The following is a 9,009-nucleotide window of genomic DNA, read 5'->3' as shown; positions in this document are numbered from 1 at the left end:
AACTGAGACTTTTGTGCCGGCTTCCTAGTTTTACGACAACAAGGATGGCGGCTGCTAGTGGTAGATTTGAAAGTGCAAGGAGTATCGAAGAACGTAAAGAACAGACCAAGATTGCTAGGGCCGAAGTGTTGCGCCAGGTATCTCCGTTCTGGGGCTTTGGAGTCATTTAGAATCGTGGGAGTGGACGGTTCCTGGGGCCAGGCCTCTGGCTCTCCTTCACCCACCCCCTCTCTTCTCGCCACCTCAGTGTCTCACCTTATCTGAGTGAGGGCAGGGTCTCCCTTTGGGATGCCCGAAAACTCGTGGTTATTTCCTGCCTCCCCAGATGCGGTGGCAGTCTCCAGCTGCACATTCTCTTTATAGGATGTCCTGTTTCTTTATCGAGTTTCCTAACTTTTTAAGTTTCCCCTTTTTGGTATTTCCATTATTGGATCATCTGGGCTGCGCACTTTTGAGAGCCTCCGCCACTAACGCGACTCTGCCAGCGCATTTGACAGCCTCAGTCCTCCCTCCTTCTGCATCTGAAATAAACGTTTCCGTTTTCAGAAACACACGTGAGGCACATTGGAATAGATTGTTCGACCGTTTCCGTCTCTTGTCTTTATTGATATCGAATCCAGGGTTATTGTAAATCCTTACTGATCCGTACAAGGGTTGACGGAAGAGACTCAGAAAATGTAGCCCCTCGAAAAAGGTTAAGAAACGTCGCATTTCTCACCAAGATTGAGATGTATAGAGGCAACTTATAAAGAATGGCGGAAGTGAACTGTATTATCTGACAAGATGTAGGAAGTGTGGCAATCAAGGGGAAAATTTGTAGCTTGAGATCAACATAGGGTACACGTGAAGGTTTTTGTTTTTATTGGTTTTAAGATGGAAGAGTTAAATAAATGCAGAAGAAAAGGAGCTGGTTGGGGGGGGTGTGTGTATAATGACTATACCCAGATTTTAAGGTGAAGAGAGGGCAGTTAGTATTGGACAGATGAAAGATTGGTATTGTCCTGTGATTTCAGCATATTTAACCTATATTCATAATAAATATTCTTCATTCTTGCCTTTTTGTTATTTTAGGTAGTTTTTGGAGTGAGTCAGATTTGTAAGTGAAAGTAAATTTTATAGTGGAGATATGCATAGAGTTTGGTAAGGACCAAAACCAGCTTTGGAATTTGGAGAGGGAATGAAAAGGCAGAAGCAACCTCCTGGGAAAAACTCTTCTTATTTTACTTTTGTTGAAAGGTGAATATAAATTAGCAATATGATCATTTGGCTTTAGAAAGATAATTCTTCCTGAAGCATTTTGGGGGCTGGATAGAAGGATATGGGCATTGCAGATTGAAGGCATGGTCAATCTCTTGACAGTTCCAGAAGTTTCAGGCAGTAGCAGTCCGATGGTGAAGGAAGGAGATTCATGTCCTATTTAAGGTAGGGAGCTTGCGGGGGAGGGGGATCTGCTATAGGTCCCAGAATTCTATCCTTGATTCACTAGAGATTGGTGATGTGATTGGTAATATGGAAGGAGAGTTTTATTTTGTTTATGGAAGAAAATTCCTGGCAAGGGACAGACAGTGACTGATGAGACCTTATATGAAAGTGGAAAGTGGTTTTGTTTTATTTTTTTTATTTCTCATGATAAGCAATTGGTAAGTTGTTAATTTTTTATTTTTCATTGTTTCAGGCTAAAGCCAATTTTGAAAAGGAAGAAAGGCGTAAAGAACTTAAACGACTTCGGGGTGAGGATACATGGATGCTACCTGATGTGAATGAGCGAATTGAACAGTTCTCCCAGGTGAATACTAAGAGGCTCACTTGATGTAACAGATCTGTCTTTTTTTGTATTTATTCAATTTAATATTGGAATAGCAATTTTATTAGTATTTTCAAAAGTTACAGAATGACTATCACATAGTGGCATTACTGACTGATTTTATCTCTCTGACAGAAATAATATATATATATATTTTCAGAAATAATATATTTTTAATATTTTGGACATTATAATATTGGACAGATTTTGTTACTTGAGTTGACTGGTAGATTAGCAAATTTCTGGCCCACTTGTATCAAGCTTATGGTTCTAAAAAACTATGCATTTTAAAGTTTAATGTCATGGTTTTCTGTTTGAATTCTTATTTTCCATTTCCATAATTTTAATTTATGTTGTCTTGTTATATTTTATATGGCCTAATAATCTTTTATAAATTCTGTTGTGGCCACAGAGGATATATGTTTATGTATGTGTGTGTGTGCATACGTTTAGGTAGAAATGTATTTGTTTGATTATATCTGTCTGTCAGATGAATCTGCAAATAAAGACTAAAACTTCCCTCATATTTTTCTGAAAAGATACCTCAGCTATACGATTTATTAGCAGTGCATATATTACAGAATTGTGTTAAAGTTTCTTAGAAGATTTTATTTTGTCATGTGTATTGGCTCATTTCATGAAAATGTATTTTTGGAATGCAGATTTATTTTCCTCAAAATATTTGTTTTAATGTAAGATAAAACCAATTCCTTTCTTACTTCTTTAAAATGATTATTTATAGGAACACTCTGTTAAGAAAAAGAAGAAAAAAGACAAACACTCAAAAAAAGTAAAGAAAGAGAAGAAAAAAAAGAGTAAGAAACAGAAGTATGAAAAAAGCAATGAGTCAACAGATAGTTCATCAGTAAGTATGTGTTAAACCACAGCAGCTACGTGGGAAAATTATATTTAAAGGAATAATGTATGGAAATGTAAAAATATATGAGAATTTAAAAAAGTATTACTAGTTAGGTTATGAAAATGCCCGGGAAACAGCTTCTGGGAGGTGTCCAGGAAATACTGGAAATATGGATTATTGGTTACAGAGAAAAGTAGGAGGATGGGAATAACGATGTAGCAGTCATTGCTCAGTGAAGCTCTGTGCCAGTGGATTGTCCAGGGAAGTTACAAAGAAAGAGGAACACTCAATACTGAGGAACCAGTTGGAAGTAAAGGCCATCAAGTAGAAGTAGTTGGAAAATTGGAAGAATGCAAGGAAAAATAGTACTGTAAAAATAAGAGGGTTTTAAGATATTTATGAGTCAAGGATGCCTGGCTGGCTCTGTCGGTTGGGCGTCTGCCTTCGGCTCAGGTCATGATCCCAGGGTCCTGGGATCGAGTCCCACATCAGGCTCCTTGCTCAGCAGGGAACCTACTTCTCCCTCTGTCTGCTCTGCCTGCTTGTGCTCTTTCTCTCTCTCTCTCTGACAAGTAAATGTATAAAATCTTCAAAAAAAAAAAGAAAAGGACATTTGAGAGTTTATTACTCTTATTTTTTAATAGAAATTAACATTTAGTCTTTAAAATAGAACATGTTTATATATTTATCTCTGGGGTCAACAGGAAGAGCATGTGTCTCGGCTGTGTCTCTAGCCAGTTCAGGGATAAAAGGACTCATGGAGGAAGGGTAAACCTTTCACACTGATTTTCCGGAAGAAAGACGTACATGGTTTGGGCGCCTGGATGGATCAGTTGGTTAAGCCTCTGACTCTTGATTTCGGCTCAGATCATGATCTCAGGATCATGAGATAGAGCCCACAGGCTCCATGCTGGGCATAGAGTTTGCTCAAGATTCTATCCCTCTTCCCCTCTTCTTGCTTGCGTGCTCTCCCTTTCTCTTACATAAATCTTGGGGAAAAAAAAAAAAGAGGTACACTGTGGTTAGAGAGTGGTGAGCTAGAGATGTTGAGGGATAGTTGGTCTCCTAGGTATGTTCTTCAGAGGGTTATATGTGTTGTTGAATCACCAGATTCCGAAGTCTGGTCCTCTTGTACTTCTAGGAACTGAGTTTTTGGCAGTACACCAAGATGATAAATGGCTCAATAAAGCCTCTCTTATATGAGAATGCAGTTTATGAATTCATAGCAAGAATACAGCTGGATAGTTTTGTCAAGTAGCCAGCATATTTTTGTAATGGTAGGGATATTTAAGTTATATAGGAAAAAAATTAAGTGTAATTCAGGAGAAAGTCACTTAGAAAATCTTAAAATATAAAAGAGGCGGAGGCACTGTTTCCACAATTGTGTATTGAGTTCCTGATCCCATTGAGATCCTGAAAAAACTACCCTTTTTCCAAAAAGAAATTTGTATTCAAAGTTGTTCATTTCAGTGGAATTTAGAAAACTCCCTAGAGTTTAGGCAGAGATCACGGGTTAAGAATCTCGGTCCCGTGGGGACAAATATGCTAGGCTGAGTAAACTATGTAATTTGATTAAGGGTCCTTGCTTTCCCTTCTTAGAGACAGTGACCTGTTATGTTTTTTTGTTCTTTCCTGGAAATACAGTTGACCTTGGAATGGCATGGGTTTGAACTTAATGGATCCGCTTATAAGCACATGGATTTTATTTTACTATTTATTTATTTGATAGAGAGAGAGAGATCACAGGTAGGCAGAGAAGCAGGCGGAGAGAGAAGGGGAAGCAGGTTCCCTGCTGAGCAGAGAGCCCGATGTGGAGCTCGATCCCAGGACCCTGAGATCATGACCTGAGCCGAAGGCAGAGGCTTAACCCACTGAGTCACCCAGGCCCCCCAATCAGATGGATTTTAGATAAATACAGTATAGTACTGTAAATGTATTTTCTCTTCCTAATGATTTTCTTAACATTTTCTTTTCTCTAGCTTACTTTATTGTAAGAATACAGTGTATAATACATACAACATACAAAATACATGTTTATCTTGTTAATGTTATTAGTGAGTTGTCTGGTCAACTTGTAGGCTACGAGTAAAGTTTTTTGGGACATCCAAAGTTATACGTGGATTTTTGACTGTATGGGCAGTCAGCGCCCTTAACCACCTTGTTGTTCAAGGGTTATCTGTATGTATGTCTTTTTTTTCTTTTTAAAGATTTCATTTATTTATTTGACACACATACAGAGAGAGAGAGAGAACAAGCAGGCAGATGGGAGGGAGAAGCAGGCTCCCGCTGAGCAGAGAGCCTAATGCGGGGCTTGAACCTAGGACCCTGGGATCATGACCTGAGCCAAAAGCAGACACTTAACCCACTGAGCCACCCAGACGCCCCACTTACCTGTTTACATTTTGAAGTCGTTTGGGGGGACGCCTGGGTGGCTCAGTTGGTTGGATGACTGCCTTTGGCTCAGGTCATGATCCTGGAGTCCCCGGATCGAGTCCCGCATCAGGCTCCCAGCTCCACGGGGAGTCTGCTTCTCTCTCTGACCTTCTCCTTACTCATGCTCTCTCTCACTGTCTCTCTCTCAAATAAATGAATTAAAAAAATCTTAAAAAAAAGAGAAAGTTGTGTGGGTTGTTTTAGTTTGGGGCTGTTACGAATAACAGTACTATGAATGTGTACAAGTTTTTTTGTGGACACGTTTTTATTTCTGTTGGGAAAATGCCATTATTTTCTGAAGCGGTTGGACTGTTTTATAATCCTGCCAGCTGTGTGTGAGAGTTCTAGTTATTCCCTGTCCTTGCTGCTCCTTGATCTTGTCAGTCTGTGTGCTTTTCAGCCATCCTACTGCGTGTATAGTAGTGATCTCATGTGATGTTTAGATTTTTTGCTTATCAGTGAGCCATTTTGACTTAATTTTTGTTTATGGTATGTGTATTAATTGTCTAAGTTAATTTATTTCCATATGGATTTCTAGTTGTTCCAGTATTGTTTGGTGAAATGATAGACCTTTCTCTGTTGAATTACTTGGGCTCCTTTGTTGAGAATTAACTGAGCAGTTATTATTTATTTTTTGTTTATTTGTTTTTTTTAAGATTTTATTTATTTATTTGACAGACAGAGATCACAAGTAGGCAGAGAGGCAGGCAGAGAGAGGAAGGGAAGCAGGCTCCCTGCCAAGCAGAGAGCTGGACGCGGGGCTCGATCCCACGACCCTGGGATCATGACCTGAGCCGAAGGCAGAGGCCTAACCTACTGAGCCACCCAGGTGCCCTTGAGCAGTTATTTATTTATTTTTTTAAAAAGATTTTATTTATTTATTTGACAGACAGAGATCACAAGTAGGCAGAGAGGCAGACAGAGAGAGAGAAGGGAGGAAGCAGGCTCCCTGCTGAATAGAGAGCCGGATGCGGGGTTCGATCCCAGGAGCCTGAGATCATGACCTGAGCCGAAGGCAGAGGCTTTAACCCACTGAGCCACCCAGGTGCCCTTGAGCAGTTATTTTTGAGTTAATATCTAGACTCTATATTCTATCCCGTTGAGCTACACATCTCTCCTTGGCCAGTAAACACACTTTCTTTTTTTTTTTTTTTTTTAAAGATTTTATTTATTTGACAGAGAGAGATCACAAATAGGCAGAGAGGCAAGCAGAGAGAGAGAGAGGAGGAAGCAGGCTCCCTGGCGAGCAGAGAGTCCAATGTGGGACTCGATCCCAGAACCCTGAGATCATGACCTGAGCTGAAGACAGAGGCTTAACCCACTGAGCCACCCAGGCGCCCTAAACACACTTTCTTAATTACTTAGTTTAAGGTTAAGTCTTGGAATAGGTAGTGTAAGTTTGTTTTTTGAAAATTATTTTGGTTACTCTTAAGTTCTTTGTATTTTAAAAATAAATTTTAGAATTAGCCCATTACTTTAAGTAAAAATGTCTACTGGAATTGTTCTGCATCAACAGATCAATTTTGGGAGAATTAATATAATACCTTAAAATAGCCAGGCTTCCCACCCATCATGCATGTCGTATACTTCTCCATCTATTGAAGTCTTCTTCAGCTTCTCCCATATTGTTTTGGAGTTTTCAGTGGAGATGTTGTCCATATCTTTTGTTATATATATATATATATATATATATATATATATATATTTTTTTTTTAATTTATTTATTTGACAGACAGATCACAAGTGGGCAGAGAGGCAGGCAGAGACAGAGAAAGGGGGAAGCAGGCTCCTGAGCAGAGAGCCCGATGGGGGCTCGATCCTAGGACCCTGGGATCATGACCTGAGTGAAGGCAGAGGCTTTAACCCATTGAGCCACCCAGGCGCCCCTGTTATATTTTTTTCTATTTTATTTTCTTGAGTTACTACTGTAAGTGAAATCTTTGAAAAATAAATGGCAGTTTCCGTGTATCTGCGACGAGTGTATACATTTACGGTTGGTTTTTGTGTATAGGTTTTTCCTCTCCGCAAGTTTGTTTTATGCCACTTTGCTTATGAAAGTTCAAGTTGTTACCTGTTTTTGCTAACCAAAAGAAATCTGAACATGATTTCAGTTTTATGAAACAGTAATGGCTTCTTTATTTTATGCCATTTTGGTTTACACAAGGTTTCATAGGAATGCTCTCCTTTTGGATAGTGGAGAAACCTCTGTTTTATTTGTATCTTTCACCTTGCTAAATTTAGGTACTAGTATTAGTAGCTTTTTGTTGTTGTTGTTGATTTCTTGAGGGAGGGGGATGAGATGGGGGATGGAGAGAGACTCTTAAGCAGGCTTCACACTGGGCTTGATCCCACAACCCTGAGATTATCATGATCTGAGCCAAAATCAAGAGTCAGATGCTTAACTGACTGAGCCATCCAGGCGCCCCCTTTTTGTTGATTTCTTAGTACTTTTTTATGGCATGTATAAATGATACTTTCCCCCCAATCTCTGTTCCTTTTATTTCATTTGTTATTATTGTTTTATTTCACTAGTTAGGATTTCAGTATTATATTGAATCAAGTGGTAAGAGTGGATACCCTTGCTCCATTTCTTATCTTAGGTGGAAAGCATTTATCTGTCACTTTTAAGCTTGATGTTCCCTGTGGGTTTTTCTTGTATGCCCTTTTCAGAGTGAGGAAATTATCTTCAGTTTTTGTTTTTCTGAGAGTTGGTGTCTTGAATGAACACTGAATTGTGTTAAGTGCTTTTTCTGTGTTTATTAATAGGAGCATTGATTGTTCTCCTTTACTCAGTCAACACAGAGAATTACATGGGTTGGGTTTTTAAAAAATTTAACTTATTTAATAATTTTTTAAAAGATCTATTTTTATTTATTTATTTGACAGAGATCACAAGTGGGCAGAGAGGCAGGCAGAGAAAAGTGGGGGAAGCAGGCTCCCTGCTGAGCAGAGAGCCTGATGTGGGGCTCGATCCCAGGATCTTGAGATCATGACCCGGCCTGAAGACAGAGGCTTATTAACCCACTGAGCCACCCAGGTGCCCCTAACTTATTTAATAATTTTTTACATTTTGGTTTTTGAGTGGTATACCACCTTGCTGTCCTGGGTAAACTTCGTTTGGACATTGTTGTTTATTTATGGTATGTGGTGAATATGGTGTGTGTGGTATCATATATATCCTGTTATCTGTATATCTATATTTCTATATCTATATATATATCCCCCCTGTTGTATTTGCCAACAATTTGTTGAGAACTATTGGGTTTTGGTATAAGGATACTGTTGGCCTTGTATATGAGTTAAAATTAATTCCTCTTCTGTTTTCTAGAAGGGTTTATGCAAAATTGGTGAAGATTTTTTTTCCTTAAATCTTTGCTAAAATATACCAATGAACCTCTTTGTGCCTGGAGTTTTCTTTATGGGGTGCTTTTAAAAAATTTATTTATTTCTAAAAATTTTTTTAAGGATTTTATTTATTTGACAGAGAGAAACAGCCAGAGAGAGAACACAAGCAGGGGGAGTGGGAGAGGGAGAAGCAGGGTTCCCGGAGAGCAGGGAGCCCACCGCAGGGCTCCATTGCAGGACCCTGGGATCATGACCTGAGCCGAAGGCAGACGCTTAATGACTGAGCCACCCAGGTGCCCTTGTGGGGTGGTTTTTAAATCCCAAATTTAATTTATTTAGTATCTATATTAAGTATTTTCTGTTTATTCTTGAATTAGTGTTGGCAAGTTAAGTTTGCAAGGGATTTTCTTATTTCATCTAAATTGGTGAATTTTTTGTCGTAAAGTTGTTTATGATATTTCCTTATTGTCCTTTTGTCTGTAGAATCTGGTTGTGTCCCCTCTTTTATTCCTGATTTTGTAATTCCTGTTTTCTCTTTGTTTTCTAGGTCAGTATAGTTTGAGGTTTA

At 38.9% G+C, this 9,009-nt stretch overlaps 1 protein-coding gene across 6 annotated transcripts in view; it reads left to right on the top strand.

Annotated features, from left to right (window-relative positions):
• Positions 1–9,009, top strand: part of CWF19L2 (CWF19 like cell cycle control factor 2) — a 200,743-nt gene continuing 191,734 nt past the window's right edge. For 5 of the 6 annotated variants that reach the window (XM_032360568.1, XM_032360569.1, XM_032360566.1 and 2 more), the window contains exons 1-3: positions 1–137; positions 1,676–1,786; positions 2,547–2,669. In XM_032360568.1, the coding sequence (XP_032216459.1) occupies positions 45–137; positions 1,676–1,786; positions 2,547–2,669 (327 nt within the window). In that variant the 5' untranslated portion in view covers positions 1–44. Of the gene's footprint in view, positions 138–1,675; positions 1,787–2,546; positions 2,670–9,009 lie in introns of those variants that run through there. The other variant, XM_032360570.1, reaches the window with a different exon arrangement.

The sequence above is a fragment of the Mustela erminea genome, chromosome 9, assembly GCF_009829155.1.
Source record: "Mustela erminea isolate mMusErm1 chromosome 9, mMusErm1.Pri, whole genome shotgun sequence".
In the NCBI taxonomy this organism is placed as follows: Eukaryota; Metazoa; Chordata; class Mammalia; order Carnivora; family Mustelidae; genus Mustela; species Mustela erminea.
The sequence above is the reverse complement of the archived record's forward strand: the minus strand, read 5'-3'. Positions and strand labels throughout refer to the sequence as shown.